A 20,615-nucleotide genomic window follows, 5' to 3' on the forward strand; every position below is an offset into this window, starting at 1 on the left:
TTGAGAAATAACTCGTAACTATCTGCGTCTAATGTGCGGCCTGTACTATAGTACAATGTCATCGAAGCCCAGTGATAGCTCCTGCGCACTGCGCACGTAACATTTGTCTTTGATACGAAAGACCGTGCATGTTGTTAATGAGTTAACGAAAAACGTGCAGTGAGTCGAGCGAAGCACACTGGCGATTGGGCGGGGCCCCTAGTCCAGGATGCCTACGTAGACTGCAACAGCTCTGGCCCGGTCCGCCAGGCGTCGCTGCCCTTCCAGGTTTCAGCTGGGCAGAGCCACCTCCCACTTCTCTTGTGATAGATTTTGTATATTATTGACTGCAGTGTAGGCTGCCCACACTATACAAGGTCTGTTCTGAAAGTAGTAGGACTGGTTTTTTCCTGGGCGAACGGGCGGACGAGAGGTGGTCTGCGCGTGCAGGATCGTTGAAGGGGGATATTGGGAATGCTGGGGAAAATTGGCAGTCGGCTCTCGGCCGTTGAAGAGAGGAGGTTGCTTGTACTGTGAACCCCTGTCGAAACGTGTCGTCACGCAGAATCATCGAGCGTTTACTGGATCAGCGATACGCGATGAAATTTTGAGCAAGTCTTGGTAAAACGGGCAAATAGACTATCAAAATGATTAAGGAGGCCTACGGTGACGCTTCCATGGGTAGATCAGATGTTTTTTGAGTGGCACAAGCTGTTCCGAGAAGGTAAGGAAAGAGTGGAGGAAGACGACCGCTCCAGATACCCTTTGACCAGCAAGACCAACGAAAATGTGTAGCGAGTGAAACATTTACTTAACAGTGATCGTAGAATGAGTATCAGAATGATTGCTGATGACTTGAGCATTCCTCAAACCCAAGTTTTTGAGATCGTGACAGAAAACTTATCCATGAGGAAAGCGTGCGCGAAGTTGGTGCCGGGAGTGTTGTCAGAGGAGGAAAAGGCCAACCGGTGGAATTTCTTCATCATGCGAATGAGGACCCCGATTTTTTGGCCAGCACAAGGCGACAACGCTGCCTCAGCCCCCCTACAGTCTCGACTTGGCCCCGGCAGACTTTTTTCTATTCCCGAGAATAAAATCGACGCCCAAGGGCAAACATTACGGATCGGTAGAGGTCGTTCAACAGGCCGTGATGAGGGAGTTAAACAGCACTCCGGTCCAGGCGTTCCTGGAGGCGTACGAAAACTGTGAAACTCATTGGCAGCAGCGTGTAGGTGCGGAAGGGTGCTACCTTGAAAAATTGTAATCGTCTGTACTATTCTCTTGAATAAATTTTGTTTAAAAAAATGAGTCCTACTACTTTCAGAACAGACCATGTATAACACATCGGGGGGCAGCCTATACAGGTGGCCAGATATGCAAGTTTAAGCCTTTGTTTTGATAACGGTGTAAGTGCTCTTATCCTGACAAAGTTTCATATGTTTAACATCTGTGATTCAAACATCTCTCACCTGCCCGGGCGAAACACATAAAATAGTGCTGTAAACAAATTGTACAACTCTGCCAGTACCGACGACAACCACTGTTTCCCGTTATCCAGTACAGAGATAACCTCTTCGGCAGGGGGCCAGTAGCAAAGTACGCAAGCGCGCACAAATATGATTGCGACTTAGCGTCACGTTTTCTGCGGTAAAACCCGCAGAGAGGTGACGCGCCACTTTATTTGTCCAAAGTCGGCTCTCCGCAAGAGCCGTGGACACAGGCGATGATAACTACCCTCGGCCAGCTCTTCAGATTCTTTTCTCTTCTTTTCTACCGCAATCAGATCATGGAACCATGTTCCTCTTACTCTGAAGAGACTGGCACGCACGATTAGTAATGGGCCAGAAGACATACGCTGGACAGTAATGCTAGCGACCATTACAGAGTAGCCTGACGTTTCCTAAAAGTGAAACTGCTTGGTGGAAACGTCTCTACAAATTCTATTCCCGACTGGCTCATTCCTTCTGTGTGTGTTTTTTTTTTTTTGCATAGCCTCAACTTACTGTCTATGCTGAGCCTATATGCATTTTTGCACCCAGCCCACCTTCTGCGGTTTCGCTTGTATTATTTCAGCTGTGTATGCTGTACCCATGTATTTTTGGACGGAGAAAGCGGGGATGTTAGGCGATTCTTTGTCCTCACTGAAGATTAAGGAAAAGAAATATTAACGGCTTATAACCAAGCGGAAACTTATATCTGTGTAAATCCCCTACATGGCGCAAAATGAGTTATGTCGCTGTCGGTTCTTCAATGGAAGCTTTTTACCGACTTCACCCAGAACTTTTCTCGATTGCAAAATGTAAAGCGTCATCTACCTTTTCAACTTGGAAAACCTTATGTACGGCGTGATAACGAGAGGATACCCGAAAGTGCAGAAGTAATAGGACATGAGCTATTTGGGGCGTAATAATAACAAATGTCCGCTGATGGCAAAAGAAGTAGGAGACTAGCGAACAGGGTAGTTGCCAGGTGGCGAAGCCGGGAATATGGGAGAGGAGGCTTTCTCGAGATTTTTTTCCCCCTTCTAACGTATAATTTGCCGCAAAAAATGTGAAGCAACTGTATTTTTGGTTAGCAGAGTTACCTAGACAGGCCGTATATTAAATACCGTAAGATTACATGGACGAAACCATCTTTTGTCCACTGACATTCCAATGCACTGAAAACTTACGCTGTATGACACTTAGTGTGCGATCTTTTCTCATCAAATGAGAGTCAGTGGCGCGCCTTCTGTAAATACAAGACTGAATTATTTAGTGTAGCCTACCGAGAAGGTCAGACAACTAATAGTGTAAGTTAGATGTCAGTGCAGCAAGCGAAAAACTGAAAATTAAGTGCGCGAGTTTCAGCCAAAATCACTTCACCGCTTTTAGAGACAGCGCTGCAGAATCATAACCATTTCTTTTTCCTGCAAAGACTGCGCATGAACCCTTTAAGAAAATTCCAAATGAGGACTCTTTTAAAACTCTGAGGGGAAAAGCTAGCAGTTAGGTCTAATGGCCCCAAACTCTCCTTTCGCACAGTATTACTTAAATTTCCCTGCGACAAAAAAAAAGAGTACTCACAAGGGAGATTGATTACGCAATCAAGGACGTCGATTAAAAATATTAAGACATTTACTCAAAATTAAAAGCATATTACTTGTGAAGGCCCAAAGCGCCAAGTTTGGGCAAGAGTTTAAGAGAACAGTCTTCTAAACTTCTTTGTTTTGAAAAAAAGAGACGATCGCACTTCATCGATTGCTCTTAATTGGTTATAAATTGGGTAAGACATCACGATTGTGTTTTCAATTGCGCTTCAATATGAATGTCGGTAGGAAGTTTCAGCAGTGCTACTTAAGCACTTGCGATTTCAGCAGAGCTGAGACTGATAGCTGCAGTATTTAAAGAGAGAGTCTCGATCTTTTTAATTTTATTTAACAGTATGGCTTGGGTGGAACGGGAATAAAACTCCACTCCAGGTCACTTCACGACACTCGCTAAGGACAAGGCCGTGACACCTTTTCTTAATTGGTGCTGAGGACAAGACCATCCGTAAGGCGGAAGTGATCCTAGTCTATAGTTCTAAGAGGCGCAGCATTATGGATTTTTTCGCTTCCTGATCATCGCGCACGGATAAATTGGGGAAACTGTTTGTAGCAGCGCCTATCAGAGACACCTTCCTGCGAAAGCCAGCCATGTACGCAGACGCGAATAAAAATACTAATTAAATTAATCGCACATAAACGAAGTCATATTTAATATCTCAAGCTGAAGGAAAAAACTTACATAAAGCTTCAACAAATAAGTATTGTTTCTTGCCGCCGTTAAAAATGATTCCATGTTTTCGCAAAAACGAATGACCATGGAAACTTTCATTTCAAACGGGGAATCACCGAATACTGTCATTTCCTATGTGTAAGTGTCGTCTGATACGAATGCATAAGCTAGAGCGAACAAACGGTGGACAGCAGGCCTAAAACCGGATTGTACTGCCTCATTTCAAGCGTGGCAACAAAAATGACACGCGATTAAATTTTCTACTTGACATCAGCACGCCAGAGTGCACATCCTTTTCGCATGCATGCACTATTTCTTTTTTCCTAGTGCATGTGCAGTAGCAAGCTCCTCGAAAGGCCCCTGAAAATGCTTCGCGGTGGACAATATAGTCCGCGGAGAGCGTTTTCTGACCTGCGTTTCTCTGATAAATCGCGCACTTAAACGTAATCTTATCGCTTGCCGTCATTTTCTCTTACTTCTCTCAGTGGAGAAGATTCACAAGCTGACAATGATTCGGCCTTTTAAATCGTCGCATTGGTCAAGGGTCGTTTATACTTGCAAATTGCTTCATTCCTCTCTTGATTCGTCCCCTGCCCACAAGTGACCGCGAGGCGTTGTAAAGGAAGCCGGTCAGCAAGAAAATAAGAAATTTCTCCCTTTCTCCAGGTGAGCAGCCGTCCCTATGTTCTTATCAAGAAGTCCAGGGATGGATCTGACACATCCGGAGGAACAAAGTACGCACGCACGCAGATATGTTTGCCTCCTCGCATTGTCTACTGCGGGTAAAACCACCACAGTTGTCATGCGCTGATCGGACTTCCACCAAATCATACGAGCAAGGACGGTGCGCAGAGCCGACCCTTCGGTACTCCCGCATCTGTTCTTTTTATTTTCTTCCTTCATGCTCCGCCTCAGAGCGTCCCCATATATATAGCTGTGCATACTCCGTTAGGCTCGCAAAACCACGACGAGATCAGTGGCTCAGTCACCAGCCCACAGCTGTCTTTACTCCCTCACCAGTCAACTTGGCATTACCATATCCAGTGATATGGGTAAGGAAATCGTCCGTATCGTCGTCATCCTGGCCGGTGAGTCGCAGTCTGAATTATTTTGTTCCAATGAATTTTCTTTGCTGACGTTTAACAAGTAAATGTTAGCTTAAAATGAAAGAAAAATCCAAAGCAAGTGACGCCCCCAGCAGTGTTTGTTTTGCATTTACCGAATTCGGCAAGAACGTAGTTGTGGAGGCGGAGAGTCTGCGCAAAAACTGCAGGAAATTTTGTTTTACTGGTGCGCAGCAGGAGTGCTTTTTCAGCAGAGCAGGACATTAAAACAAGTACACCGTGATAAAGTTTAGTATTTATACGCACCATTCGATCACAAAAAAAGAGTCTCTGCAGATTTCAAATCACAATCAAGCTTTTCGAAGGACTTGCGGGCGAATAATTAGGGCGCATTCGCAACCTATGCCTGCATGCGCATCACGAGAACACGTGGTTTTCTCATCTAATGTGGGATTTGTCTTTTTTCCTCCTTCCTTTCAGTAGCCGTGTCCGTTGTCGCTGCGCAATGGGTAAGCGTTCTGCGCATTCTCATCCTTATTGTAAATGACTCATTAGCTCTATGGGGCTCTCATGACCTCATAACTCACTTTTTCTTGCATCCGTCTTTCACTCCACCCTGGGCGGACCAGCAAGTACGGCCCATCGTGTCGGTGTCGGGAAACAGCGCTCGGGATTTTGGAGCTAACGTCGGGGCACGCGTCGAAGGAGTGGTCCACAAGTTCCCTAACAGCGGCGCCAAGATCATCGCCAGCGCAGAGGCCTCCAAGAGCTTCGGTCGCGCCGGTGGCCACAGCTGGAACGGCCCTCCTCAGGGACAAGTTGGCGTCCGCGTCGAGGTCCCCATTGGAAGGAAATAGGCAGCAGAAATTAACGGGCGAATATGTCCAATAAACGTAGACGCTTCTAGACCGCATGTCTGCTTTTGTCAATACGTTTTGCGGGGCAAGTTGGAAGTCATTCATATTGTGGACCAGCGCAAAAGGGACAACGGACCAAGGAAAGAGAAGACGACACAACGTCCGTGTCGTCTTCTCTTTTTTTGGTCCGTTGTCCGTTTTGCGCATGTCCACAATATAGATCTGCTTCTCTATTTTTTTTCTTTACGCTGAAACTAGAGAGTGCATAATTTCATGCATGTGTGGAACACACTCACCTACGCATGACTCTCCACTACGGGAATAGGCTGCCTTTCCATTGGAATACATGTGACACCAAGCGCAGCTCTCGAGAACGATGCCTTATTTGCTTCGGGATGCTTAGCATCGCAACCTGCTCGGGGATATTCACAACGCGTTTTTATCTGAGTATAAAACCCTATAGAGAATAAATAGAAAGTAAATACAAGAACTCTATCTCTGCGTTCAGGACCCTTGAAAAGGAATGGGTAATTCTTCTTTACTTCTTGCTTTCCCCTCCCCCTCAGCCCCCTCCCCCCCCCCCAATAAGAAAAAAACTGCCCTACTGGCTAAACCTTCAGTGCCAACACTGACCGAGGCTACTCTGTTTGCGAGCCCCCCCCCCCCAATAAAAAAAACTGCCCTACTGGCTAAACCTTCAGTGCCAACACTGACCGAGGCTACTCTGTTTGCGAGGCTTTTCCACGAAGTATTGCCTCGGGGCTGTTTCCTGTTGACAGGAAAACGTGTTACATTGAAATGAAAGGCTAAATGTTCCTTTTCCTACAAGCACATGGCTTTTCGATATAGCCTCTATCAGCGATGACGTGCCTGCGCTACTGGCGCACTAGTCTCTGCCTGCAGAATAATAGGGGCGGCTTTTAGCGACTCCAACGGCGCAATGATTCCATGGCCTTTCGTCGGACGAAAAGAGTGTACCCTTGAGATGTTCCTACCAATTTAAAAACACCAAAACTTTGATGCCCCGATAGGGACTGCAAGGTGCTAGCTATTCCCTCGTCTGAATTATTAAAAGAGAACTGGCTAACTAAAGAAGAACGACCATGAACAGATAGGAAGACGGACTACAAAATACAGTTAACAAAAGGAAGTTTAGAAATTCAGGGGCCACGTTGGTTCTCTAAAGTGCTGCAAGGCGAAAACCTTTCCTGGCGCACTGTTTGTGGTCGCAGTAATGGGGTATGTCACGGCCGCTTGATGCAAAGCGTGGGTATGTAATGCGGTCACCCACGGAGGCCTTACGCCCCCTGTCAGAGCAGACGACATCTATTTTTTATTAGTTCTCGTCTTTTCCAGAAGGCGGCGCCAGGCATCCGTGGGTGACCTCATTACTTCGAATCCGCGCGCTCTTACGTCATAACAATTTCGATTAACCGAAAAGCTTGACATCTCTGCTGACAACCTTCTGTCGACAACGATGAGGCACTAAAGGCTTTCGCCTTAATATATCTACAGATTACACTGTGCCCTGATTATACAGAACTCAGTAACACCGCTCGGCTCACCGCTCGAGCACACGGTCAGGCGCACACTCGGGCTCGCACTGCTTTCTCGCCCGTTCCGCTCTCCGGCTCTGGGCCGCACTGATGGTGTTCTGGTTCCAGTCAAGGCGGAGACTAATGCACTTAGAAGCAGAAAAGCATACATGGTCACACAAAAACACGTCCACACTTGCACCCAGAACTGTTTATCGCTCCCCACTCCCGTTTCCTTTCACTCCCGCTCTGCCGTCGGAACGCAATTTGCTTCGGTAGAGTGTTCTGGAACGCTTTGTAGTGGCAAGAGCGAAGCAGGTTTCAAAGGGAGGCGCTGAACCAACAAAAAAAAAAAGAAGTGGTCGGCCGCGCGCGGCGCTGCCGTCGAATACTGGAGTTCTCGAGAAAGGCTAGCCGTCTGCTTTCCTGCGTCGCTGTATGTAGTGTATTGAGCGTTGCCATTGCAACAACTAGGATGGCGGCTTGGGCTCGTTGGAGTAATTTGGGCAAAAAAAGCGAGCAAGAGAGTGCCCCGGGGACATAAAATATACAAAAACACAACAAACCGCAGGGCGAGCACCTCACACATATGGTACCACTCCGCATCCAGCCGGCCGCGACCACGTCGCCTTAGCGCGACATCCTGGGGGTGCATTGCGATTGGGGACAGGAAAACGATTGCGGACGGGAAAAGCGCACTGTAGAGAAAGTAGGCGGCCAGCGAAACCGGGCTAAGCTGAAAATCTGTTACAAGCGATTAGCAGTGAATCTAGAGAAGGAGGTGAACGAAGAATGGCTGTAGTGAAACGGGAGGAGACTATTAGTTGTTCCAAATATTCCAAATTGAATGCACACGCCAACGTCGAGAGTCGAATTCTCTTTTGCGCGGCGCCAAAAGATGCATGTGCTTTGGTGACATTAGATGCATCCGGAGCTTATGACAGTGTGCAGCGCAACATATTATTGCAAAGATTCCAGACTTTGCAGTTCCCACATGGTTTAATTGCTTGCATATCTGCGTTCCTCAAAAACAAGCAGTTTTTTTGTGTACTAAATGGTATCATCTCTGGGAGATATAGGCAAACCAGAGGTGTTCCTCAGGGGGCAGTCCTTTCGCCCATACTGTTCGGCGGCCTCATGAGGTTTCGATCTCAAGGGCTCGACCTCAGGATCAAGGAGTGAGGTGAGGTCAGCGACAGGAAAAAACGTGGTCAGTGAGGTCGGCGAATCGGACCTCACCCTCACATCAGAATTTGGGTTTGAGTGAGGCCGAAGCTGTGAGGTCAAAACTTTTCGAATCTACCGCGGCTCACTCTGACATGAGTGAAACAGCGCGAAAGAAGCCCGCAGGCGAAGCGAAGAAGGGACAGGAAAGGGCGCTGAACTGCAACTGAATTTTATTGAGCGAAACTCGCGCAATATATAGCAAGGCAGTGGCAAACATAATGAGATGGAGTCAACGTCACATGGTGTAAAGAGCCATAAAAGCGATAAAAACATAACAGGGTGATAAAGCTAAAGTCAACTGAATCTCAAAAGGGATGATAACAAAATGAAAAAAAGTACACTTGATGACTATAAACAGATAATGTGACAAGAAGTAAAGAGCCATAAAAACCGACAAAACATCAAGAGCAGGTAACAAGGATAAAACCGGTAAAAACTGACGAAATGAAATTGTGGAAAGAATAAAAACTGACAGAATGTGACAAATTGGGTCTAAAAAAGTGCACAGGGGCGCTATGCTGGAAGGCCCGAGTTTGCTGAAACTCGGAATCTTCCCGAGCTCTGGCGACGCCCTCAGGTGAGTGAACTAATGGTAGCAAGACAAAATCCCACCTTCGTCACGCCTCAAACTTCATTGGGTTATCTGGATATATTCCGTGCTTTATCATCACATCGGCGCCACCTCATCGGCTTCTTGGGCGGTCTACAAAGAAGGGGTCACGTGAGCCAACCGCCGGTGCACTTTTCATTTGTGTGTCGCTCCACCAAGTGCACTGCGTGTGCAATTAGACAAACGAGGTTTGTTGAATTTTATAATGCACTTAATACACCTTTATAAGCATTTTATAGTGTGCAAGATTTAGATTTAAAGCGCTTTGGATTGATTTATGCGTTATTAAATTTTGCTTTGTACCGCGAGGGAACGCTACCAACGCCCGCCATCAGCTGACCGCCAATGGCGACGAGGTACATGTGCAACGCTGTGAAGGCTACGGAAGTAGTCCGCAATAAAAATAAAGAGAGGTGTATCACTCCGCGCTGTTCTGTGGCCGTGTGGTCTAACGCGTCGCTCCGGAGAGTCGACAGGCAATGGGAGCGCGTTGGTTCAAATCCCGCATGGTGAAACTTTTTTATCTCACATTTTTTTTTCATCGCAAGTTGAATTTCGCGTGACTTGAATGAGAAAACTCGTTTTGTTCAGAATCGCTTGAATATTATGCCGTGTTCTGAAATGAACTGCATGCATCTGTTCATTTCATGCATACCCCGTTAATGTGAGCTGTCCGAAAATGAGCTCGCACTGGCTTTTGGTCAGTAGTGGCGGTTATCTTCCCGATTCTGCAGCATTGTGACTATACTTTTTAGATGCAAGTGAGAGGTTTGTGCGAAAGATGACATTCATTCGTCGGATTTAATTAATTAGCACAGTGGTGAGTGCTCTGCAGTGACCCGATTAACAAGTGGCCATCTGCAACTTTCGATTTCGCCGTTGCGGAGGAGCCCACTTTTTTTTTGTGGGCCTTTCTTGAGGTACCTGGCATGTTATGAATTGTTCTGTGGAACCGGTTAGCGGCTGATCCAGTCTTCGCCAAAAGAGTCTGGGATCGACTTTGGCACTGTGCTGTAGAGTAGCCCAAAGGACTTGGCAAGAACAATTATTTTTTACTGATTGCAATGTTCAATGCATAATGTGCCTCCCTCGTGAAATAGTTGGCCTTCACCATGTCAGGGCTGGACTTCTAAGGGGCCTTTACGCCAATGTAGGTCCCGTGGACGCATCCCACGACGTCTGTGATGCCGCCGCGCAGAAGGAAACGCTCCTCAACATACGCACGCTCGGCCGCAGTCGTGGGCAAAGCGAGCCACCGCTTCTGCACAGCCGCGTCGATAAGCGCGTCGGAGACGTCCCTCACACAGCGGTTCACAGTGCTTTATTGGCGTCCAATAAAGCGGTCTGCGCCGACGCTGCCCTGGAAGCTCCCGGTCGCGAAGAACCGGAGGGCGCAGAGGACTTGCTCTTCGACCGAAAGCGAATGAAGCCCGGTACGCACTCTCCGCAGGCGTGGGTCGTCGCCTAACTATTTACACAACCATCGTACCGATTTTTTGGAGAGGCGAAAATGTCGCTGTAATTCGTCGTCGGCCAAGGCAGTAAACGGGTCCAGCCGGCCGTACTGACATTTGCCGTCAGAGGAAGCGATTACCCATGCTGCTGCTGCGGACGCCATGACAGTCCCGAGATGAATTCGGGGCACTTCACCGTTCACGAGTTTAGCTCCGAGTTCACCTGTCAATCAAAACCATTGGTCACGCCCCCGGCGTGCCGTACATAAATTATAGGCGTACGAGCTATGGCTGGGCCACTCCGAACATCCCTGCCGGCTACAGGTATGCTGCGCGGCTGTGCTGATTGCTGACAGACATCGACGATGTTGACCATCGAAATATAACAGGCAAAACGGACGTCATCGCTGATAAATCTAAGCACCTCTGCGAAGGACACGCAATGTGGCGAAAGCCGTCGATTTCTTCGCTCGCATACCAAGATTGCACAACACTATAGCCTGTTGCAACCACGTAAGACACAGCACAACGCTGAAGGCGCGTCACACCTGCTTGCAGGCGTCAAACATGGAGCACGACGACGAAACGGTGCATGGAGCACGTCCTACTCCAACAACATCGCACCACAGGTGTTTGGCTTGGCCGTCCTTTCATCGGTTATAAAGCTCAGCATCAATGTGTCAAACACATCTGGGATCGACAAACGATCGCTGCTCCAGACCCAGTGCAATAAAGTGTTTGTAATTTACAGCACGCAAACACTGCGTACTTCACAACCGTAACACCTTTATCTGTTCTAAGTCAGATTCCATTATTACAAACAGGATCCCTCACCTGCCCGAATGATATTGATGCGGGTAGATGCGTCGCCAGTCTCGTTCGCCCCAACGCCGTCGCTCCTCTCCTGGCCCCTACGGACGCTCGCAAGCGGAAAACTAGACGCTGCAGTGTCTGGAGGTGATGCTGCAGTACAGCCCCAGTCCCAAAATCCTCGATTAGCCCTTCGCGCACACCACAATTTGCTCGCTATTCATGTCGATGGAGTGCCTGTGAGAGCCCTGATCGATACAGGCGCGCACGTATCCGTCATGAGTTCAGCCCTACGACGCCGCCTCCGAAAAGTACTGACCCCTGCACCCAAAGCCGTTCTCCGCGTTGCCGACGGCGGAACTACTCATGTTGTTGGACTATGCACAGCCCGTGTGACCATATCCGGCCGCCATACATCCGTTCTGTTCTCAGTTCTGGACCAGTGCCCTCATGAAGTCATTCTTGGCCTCGACTTCCTGTCTGAGCATTCAGCCCTCATTGACTGCGCCACTAATGTTGTTCAGCTTGACCTTCCTCTTTCTGCTGAGTCGCCGTCCCCAGTTATACACCGTCTTTGTGCTGTCGACTTTGTCCGTCTACCGCCTCAAGCCGCAACTTACATTTCTTTCTCATCTGTTCCCCCTGTACCTGATGGTCACTACGTAGTCACTCCGGAACTTGACGTCGCCCTGACGCGCAGCATTGCGCTTCCACACACTGTATTTACAATGTCGGCCAACCGAGCGAGCCTTCCGGTCCTGAACTTCGGTTCATCCATCCAACCGCTCCCGCAAGGCATCTCACTCGCCACGCTGTGCCCTGCTGCCGAATGTGTGATATCAGTGGTGGACAGCTGCTTACCTTTCACTCAGCAATGCCGGTTGCCTGCGGCCCCATCAACAGCGAACCCAACGGACGACTACGCCGACATGATCGCTTCTGACCTACCGCCGATGCAAGCTCGCGATCTTAGGTGCCTCTTATCATCTTTCCGCGACATCTTCGACTTTGATAGCCGTGTTTTGGCTCGGACCTCTGTGGTGACGCATCACATAAACACCGGTGATTCCGCTCCTCTCCGCAGACGTCCGTACCGAGTGTCCAGCGCCGAACGCACCGTCATAAATCAAGAGGTGGACAAGATGCTCGCAAAAGACATCATCGAGCCCTCGTCAAGTCCTTGGGCTTCACCAGTCGTCCTGGTGAAAAAGAAGGATGGCAGCTGGCGCTTCTGCGTTGATTATCGGCACCTCCACCGCATCACAAAAAAGGACGTATATCCACTCCCAAGGATCGATGATGCCTTAGATTGCCTCCACGGCGCCAAATATTTCTCTTCAATTGATCTTCGATCGGGGTACTGGCAAATTGCCGTTGATGAAAAGGACCGCGAGAAGACCGCCTTCGTGACGCCTGATGGCTTATACCAGTTTAAAGTCATGCCGTTCGGCCTCTGTAACGCCCCGGCTACCTTCGAACGAATGATGGACTCCCTTCTTCGTGGCTTTAAATGGTCCACCTGCCTCTGTTACCTAGACGATGTTGTGGTTTTCTCGCCTACTTTTGCCACGCACCTCGAGCGCCTCTCTAATATTCTGACAGTGTTTCGTAACGCCGGACTTCAGCTGAACTCATCGAAATGCAAGTTCGGTCGTCGCCAACTCACTATTCTCGGACACCTCGTTGACGCTTCTGGTGTACGCCCAGATCCCATCAAAATTCAAGCTGTGAAGAACTTTCCTCTTCCAAGGTCGTCGAAAGATGTGCGCAGCTTTGTCGGCTTGTGCTCATATTTTCGCCGTTTTATCAAAGATTTCGCCGGCATCGCTCGTCCCCTCACCGATCTTCTGAAGAACGACACCCCCTTTACCTGGGGCCCTGCTCAAGAGAACTCATTTTCATCTCTCGTACATTTGCTGACCACTCCACCCATCTTAGCACATTTTGACCCGTCGTCTCCCACAGAGGTTCGCACCGACGCCTCCGGATATGGCATCGGCGCCGTACTTGCCCAACGTCAACAGGGTCAAGATCGAGTCATCGCTTATGCCAGCCGCCTACTTTCAGCCGCAGAGCAAAATTACACCATTACTGAGCGCGAGTGTCTTGCCCTTGTCTGGGCAGTAGCTAAATTCAGACCCTACCTGTTCGGCCGTTCATTCGCTGTTGTCACTGATCACCACGCTCTCTGTTGGTTGTCTTCACTAAAAGATCCCACCGGTCGCCTTGGTCGCTGGGCATTGCGCCTCCAAGAATACTCATACTCCGTCGTGTACAAGTCAGGGCGCCATCACCAGGACGCTGACTGCTTATCCCGATACCCTGTGGAACCACCTGACCTAGAGGACGCTGAGACCCTGCCCTGCCTCTTAGCTATCTCCGATCTTGCTGATATTGCCAACGAACAGCGTCACGACTCATCTCTACGACCTATCTTTGATGGCATCCGTTCTGCAAACCGATCTCCTTCTCTGAACCTTTATGTGCTCCAGAACGGCATTTTGTATCGCCGAAACCTACGCTCCGATGGCCCTCCGCTCCTGCTCGTGATACCCCAACGTCTGCGCTCTTCTGTCCTTGCAGAACTGCACGATCTGCCGACAGCCGGTCACCTTGGCGTGTCCCGCACGTACGCTCGGGTGCGGCATCGCTTCTTTTGGCCTGGTCTCTATCGTTCCGTCAAGCGTTACGTGGCCGCGACCTGTGTCAACGTCGGAAAAGGCCCTCCACTCTGCCTGCCGGTCTTCTGCAACCCATCGACATACCTCCTGAACCTTTTCACCGTGTTGGCCTCGACCTTCTTGGCCCTTTTCCGACGTCCCTCTCCGGCAACAAGTGGATCGCTGTCGCAACTGATTATACGACTCGGTACGCCATCACGCGTGCTTTGCCGTCCAGCTGCGCTACCGATGTTGCCGATTTTCTTCTGCAAGACGTCATCCTTCACCACGGCGCCCCTCGTCAACTGCTCACCGACCGCGGTCGTTATTTTCTATCCAGAGTAGTTCACGACATTCTTCGTTCGTGTGACACGCAGCACCAGCTCGCGACAGCTTACCACCCACAAACCCACAAACGGAAAGGTTCAACCGCACGCTCACCGACATGTTAGCCATGTACGTATCGCCAGACCACCGAGATTGGGACGCAGCCTTGCCTTATGTGACATTTGCATATAACTCTTCCCTTCATGACAGAACAGGCTATTCTCCTTTCTACCTTTTGTTTGGTAGGCATCCCACCTTGCCTTTGGACACACTCATGCCGCCTTCTTCAGCCCCCACCACTGCTTACGCTCGGGACGCCATCTTCCAGGCCACGCTGGCGCGCCAAATAGCACGTAGTAGGCTCCAAGCCTCTCAAGTTTCCCAGAAGTCAGCCTACGACCGCCGTCACCAGGCCGTCGAATATACCCCAGGATCACTCGTCCTTCTCTGGACGCCCTCTCGCAGCGTCGGTCTCTCCGAGAAGCTCCTTCCGCACTACCGTGGCCCTTACCGTGTCGTGCGCCGTGTTACCGACGTGAACTATGAAATTGCTCCCCTTGAAACCTCGCCCTCGTCATCTGGCGCCACCACCGACATCGTCCACGTCTGTCGCCTTAAACCTTACCACGACGCCCATACGTCGCCGCCCTAACGCCGAGACGGCGTTTCAGCAGCCGGGGGTCCTGATGCGGGTAGACGACGACGACAAAGAGCGATGGCACGAGTGCGAAGAGTAGAAGACGACAACGAAGTTCGGACTGTGTTCTCGGTGCCGCTCGCAGCTGTTCTTGTCTATTTGTAAATATCTGTAAATATATTCTTTTCCGCAACAATATTAATGCGATGTCCATGCGGTATACAACGGCGATCGACGCTAGTGACCAAACCAGTCCGCAAAACCTTGAAGTGCGCGACGTTAAGAAATACTACGCAAATAAGCGCGCCACCCCCTTCAAAGCTTTTAGTCAGCGTCTGATGACATAGGATGATTTGTGTCGCTGGGTAGCACGCTCTTCGCATCCGCAGTGCACTAAAGAGGCGCCACTCACAACAGGCATACGTAATGAATCATTGAATACAGCCAAACAGCAATTTTTTTTCTCACACCGCATCACAGCCGCTCGCACGGCCAATTTCTACCGCTGAGATTCGCCAAGAGCGTACTAAAAGCAATGGTTGGCCATAGCGGGGTGCGGCAGCGGCCGTAGCAGCGGAGAGCTCCACCTGAGGTCGCCGCAGAGAGCAGCAGTGACGCGGGGATGCAGTGAAGTTCAGCTTTTTGCTTTTGTTTATTATGCAAGCCAGAAAATGCATGACTGTTATATTTTGATATACGACACAATAAAATATATTATCGCAATGGCCGAAAAGTAAGACAGATTCAGCGTGTAGTAGTTGCCCAGTCTTTCCAGTCGAAGGCAGCGCTACCGGCGGCGTGTCAGCGCAGGAGCTCTCTCGTTTTCGACACGGTGGGCTGCCGCTCTAGTTGTTTGCAAGCCACGCTGCAAGCAATGGCCTCACTATCGCCTCTAGCGGCAGAAAGTGTATAATCTTTGTCAATTTCCTAAAGCTATGCTTTTCAACAACGCTTCATTGGATTCAGATTTCAAAATACATTTGGAAATGAACAAAATGTTCATAATATTATCTGTTGCCTTTTAACGTATTCGAGAGAAGAGAAAGGGTTGATACAAGAGTGCACCTAGTGCGCACTGTTCGTCTTCGGAAATGGAGAGACAGATAGAGCATGAAAGAGAAGACACGCCTTTGACGCGCCCGAAAAGGCGTGTCAAACAGCTAGCGGCGAGTATGCAGATAGATAGCAGAGAAGTCACGATTTCGCGATTGCTGACATGGCGCTGATAACTTCAGGTAGCGCTGCGGCCTGGTATTGAGCAGTGTATTGTGTTTGAAGTGTGAAACAGGCGCGCAGGGTGCGCTTGTATCGCCTTTACGTGGCTTTACCTCTACATTTTATTGTCCGCTGCCTGCGCACGTTCCGCGCTATCTTCGTTCACTGACTGCCGTCATCGCAAACTCGGATGAAACTCGGGCGAGCGCCAAACTCGGGCCTTCCGGCATAGCGCCCCTGACCTTAACAATAAAACGATGAAACAGTAACACTCAATGATGTAAACACGCATTGTCCGCAATGAAAATTTAACAAAGTAGTTCCAAAAAGGCAAGTTCACTCCCGTACAATGATTTTGACGCGTCACTGACACATTCCAAGCCCTTTCTTTTTATAAAGAAGGCTTCCTTCAACTCCCGGGCTACACTGTCCCTACTTCTATCTAGAACAACAGTTTCGCGTAAACGAGGTATGCATTTGCATTCTTTGCAATGAAGCGCTATATTAGAGCCAGTGCCTTTTTCAAGTGAGCGCTCGTGTTCCCTTAAACATTGGTTCAAGCACCTTCCGGTTTGTCCAATATAAACTTTGTCGCATGTAAGCGGAATCTGATAGATCACCCCTTCCCAACACCTGACGAACATGTTGGCGTGCTTTACGCCACAGTTTTGCTCTCTTGGTTTTTCGTTATTAATCCTATGACACAACGTAGCTAGTTTGCAAGGGGCAGAAAACACTACTTATCTTATATTCATCTTAAATCTTATCTTAAATCTTATATTCATTGACAACTTTTTTCAGATTATGTGCTACACGGTGGGAATACGGGACAACGGCTGGTCTCACCCTCTTTTTGCTTTCCTGAGTAACATTTCTCGTCTTGCCTTTAACCTTCTGAAGCGAAGCTTCAGTCACTGCCGAAATCACTGTCTGCGGAAAACCTGCCTGTAGTAACCGTGCGGTCTGCAGTTGGAAGCTTTCTTGCATGCAATGCTCACATGATTTCATTAGTGCAGATCCTAATCCTGATGTGCCTATGGCTCGTTTCACTGTTTTTGAGTCAGCCGACTCGTAGGACAACAGCTCTTTTTGACTTCGAGGTTTGTACTTCCAACAGACTCTGTCTCGTTCTAAGGAGAGTTCCAAGTCCAAAAACTGTAACTTGTGGCTCTCTACACCATGTGACGTTGACTCCATCTGATTATGTTTGCCGCTGCCTTGGTATATATTGCGCGAGTTTCGCTCAATAAAATTCAGTTCTCAGTTCAGCGCTCTTTCCTGTCCCTTCTTCGTTTCGCCTTCGGGCTTCTTTCGCGCTGTTTTCACTCATGTCACAATGAACCAACTAGCCCAGCAAAAAGTTCTGCTTGATTACCTTACACCGACGAGCGCCCATTCCGAAGCGGAGTTCGAGCACACAGCCGCGGTGCGCAAGCAGTGACGCCGATTGGTGTTCGGTTACCCCCCTTTTGAAGACTGGACGCCAAAGTCCGCTCCTAGCTTTCGGCTGCTCCACCGTAATTTCCCTACAACCCGAATCCACACGAGGATGATCACCGCTGGCCTTCTCGGAATGAGTGCTGGTACCACAGCATTAAATCCCCACCCTCGTTTCCCTGCTAGCGCTATAGGTACGGCGTCGCTTAACAGAAGCAACCTTATAACGCAAAGGTTGCTTGACGCGTGTTGCATGCGCCAGGTATGTGCAATGCACATAGCTCGCGGTGCACTGGTAGCCTCCAATGTCCGATGCCACAGACAAACATGTTCGGCCCATCAAGCAACGAGGAAATTCTTCAGCTAGCGGATGGCCGATATGACGCTGCTTCGCCGCATTCTTATTCGTTCCCAGCGCTGGCGTCGCGGCTGCTGATTCGGATATTAGTAAAAGGTATCGTGCTGTACATTACACTACTTCTCAAGGGAAAGTAGAAGAATCGACATGAGCAGGCGAACGTGATAGCAGGCAACTCGTGAGATAGACATCTGCTTAGGGGACGAAATCGCCGCGACGAGGCCAGGAAAACTGTTTTAGACCTCTTACCTTTGAAGCTTTTCATCGAAGCCTTTCCCTTCGAATCGTGCACTACTTCTCCATATTCTTGGCCCACTAACCTGAACATCTGTAAATATGTTGTTGTTGTTGTAGCCTACGACAGAATGGCACATACCCACTCTGGGGGATCGGCCAAGAATCGGGTGGTAAAGGTTGGTATTCACCTGTAGGTAGTAAAGGCAAAAGGAAAGCACACGGGCGAGGAACACTGGGGGAGTCTACCACAAGAAGGGCAAGGAGAGGATGAAAAAAAAATTTAAAAACAAAAACAAATAATAATAATAATAATAATAATATAATAATAATTTATAATAATAATAATGTTTATTGCCATTTTGTAGCTAATACAATAAGGTTCAGGCCCGTCAAAGCCAACAAGAGGCTTGAGTGACTGGGCCCGGCAGTTACGGCCAGGACTACAAAAAAGGCAATGATACAGTAACGCTTCTCGTTACACCCAAACGAGAGCAAAAAAAAACAAACAAAAATTGGAAAACACAGGTTAACAGCATAAGTATTCAGAAATTCAACTCTAAACCCAGAGTATACGTCAAAAAAAATAAAAATAAATGAAATAACGAACATTTTAAGCATAACTTCACTCTAACAGAAGAATACCAAGATCAACACAGGGCTTTCAGATGCATCTTCAGGTCACGCATAGAAGTTACAGAAAAAATTTCATCCGGTAATTCATTAAAGATTTCAGGTACATAAGCACAGCGCCTTGCTTTTCCGTATCTAGTTACACTGCGCGGTACATAATAACGAAATGTTTTCCTTAATTTCCGTTTAGGAGTATTAATAATTAAAAAGTCTGAATTCCAAAAATGCCGCTGAACAACTGTCTGCACAAAAAGAGAATGAAATGACGGAAGACCTAGGAACTGAAAGACGTCCGTGCCGGATGGCATGTGACAATTGTACACAATGCTCTTCAACATGTTTTTCAGTATACTATCAATACGGCAATGCCAGCGTGAAGGACATGGCGCAAATGCAGTTAAGCCATATCTGAGAACACTGTACGCAAGTGCATGAATTATAGTTTTTTTTACTGACATCGGCGCCAAAGACTTCATATTGAAGAGTAACCATGTAACCTTCCGTAGCTTAGCACACAGATATGCCAAGTGGTCATGCCAAGATAAGCTGCTGTCAAAAACAACACCAAGATATTTGATCGAGTTTACATATTCTATTGGCTTGCAACCACAGGGAAGGGAATCATGATCATGCAAGAATACTTGTCTGTCTATAAGTAGCGTCTTTAAAGGATTTCTGAAACATATCATTTTGGTTTTGTTTATGTTCACCGAGATTCCATTCTCGGAAAACCATTTCATGACATAATTAATGTTTTCCTGCAACACATTCACTGCCGTCTCGTAGTTAATATGCTTCGTGAGCAGAACTGTGTCGTCCGCGTACTGAAAAATCAAGCACTTGGATGTTACTGAGCTGAGATCATTTGTGAATATATTAAAGAGCAATGGAGATAGAATAGATCCCTGTGGTACACCCGCTTTCACAGGGAGCTTTGCACTGTGCTCCATTTGGCTGTTAATTCTGACCACTTGTGAACGTCCGCTTAAGAAATTCTTTACAATAGCATAGAAAGGTCCTCGAAAACCCAGAAGGTACAGTTTTTGTAATAAAATAGCATGATTAACCGTATCAAACGCTTTCTTAACGTCTAGAAAAAGAGCACAGCTAAACGTGTTTTCATCGAAAGCAGCGTACAATTCATCAGCAAATTCCTCAAGCAATAATGTAGTACTTCTTCCCTTAATGAACCCATATTGACGGTTTGAAATGACATCGAATTTATCTAAGAAGGAAGTCATACATTCAAATAGGAATTTCTCTAGAATCTGTGATAAAATTGGCAGGATAGAAATCGGTCTGTAGTTCTCGATAGCGTTCTTTTGTCCTCCATTGAACAGCGGCCTTACGATAGCAGTTTTCAAATTTTCAGGTATTACGGCGTTTTCCAGAAACCCGTTAATCAAGAAGAGCAGTATGTCCGAAAGAGCGTGAAAATTCCGCTGTACCAGCGCAGCCGATATACCATCTATTCCGGCGGGCTTGTTTCGTCGGAAGCTAAACACTAGCCTGGCAAGATCGTCCTTTGATAACCTTGGAAGATATGCGGAAGCTGATAAAGAATTTTTTAGTGTACATTTCAAGCCTTGCCGCGCTGCTGCCATTTCGGCCGCTAGCGTGAAATACTTATTCAAATCATCACCTTTCGACACAAGTTCGTCTACCAAAACGTCCGAACAAGAAAGGTTCCTATCATTTCCCTGAAGGTGTTTAATCAGAGACCACATTTTTGCAGGATTTTTATAGGATCGTTGGAACTGCTGCTGAAAGTACAGCCGTCGTGCGGATCGAATAAGGGCCACAACCTTGTTCCTGGCGGT

At 48.1% G+C, this 20,615-nt stretch overlaps 1 protein-coding gene across 2 annotated transcripts; it reads left to right on the forward strand.

Moving 5' to 3' along the window:
- The first annotated feature begins 4,589 nt into the window (after positions 1-4,589).
- Positions 4,590-5,714, forward strand: LOC149357914 (uncharacterized). Of its 2 annotated transcripts, none has more exons than XM_089577989.1 (3): positions 4,590-4,825; positions 5,285-5,310; positions 5,431-5,714. In XM_089577989.1, exons 1-3 carry the CDS (start codon positions 4,786-4,788, stop codon positions 5,656-5,658), a joined length of 294 nt encoding a protein of 97 aa, XP_089434115.1. In that variant the 5' UTR covers positions 4,590-4,785; the 3' UTR covers positions 5,659-5,714. The 2 variants fall into 2 exon arrangements, with proteins under 2 accessions (XP_089434115.1, XP_089434114.1); XM_089577988.1 differs by having other exon boundaries at positions 4,592-4,825; positions 5,282-5,310.
- Positions 5,715-20,615: the final 14,901 nt, after the last annotated feature.

The sequence above is a fragment of the Amblyomma mixtum genome, chromosome 3 (assembly GCF_055824585.1).
Source record: "Amblyomma mixtum isolate Tamu chromosome 3, ASM5582458v1, whole genome shotgun sequence".
NCBI classification, from domain to species: Eukaryota; Metazoa; Arthropoda; class Arachnida; order Ixodida; family Ixodidae; genus Amblyomma; species Amblyomma mixtum.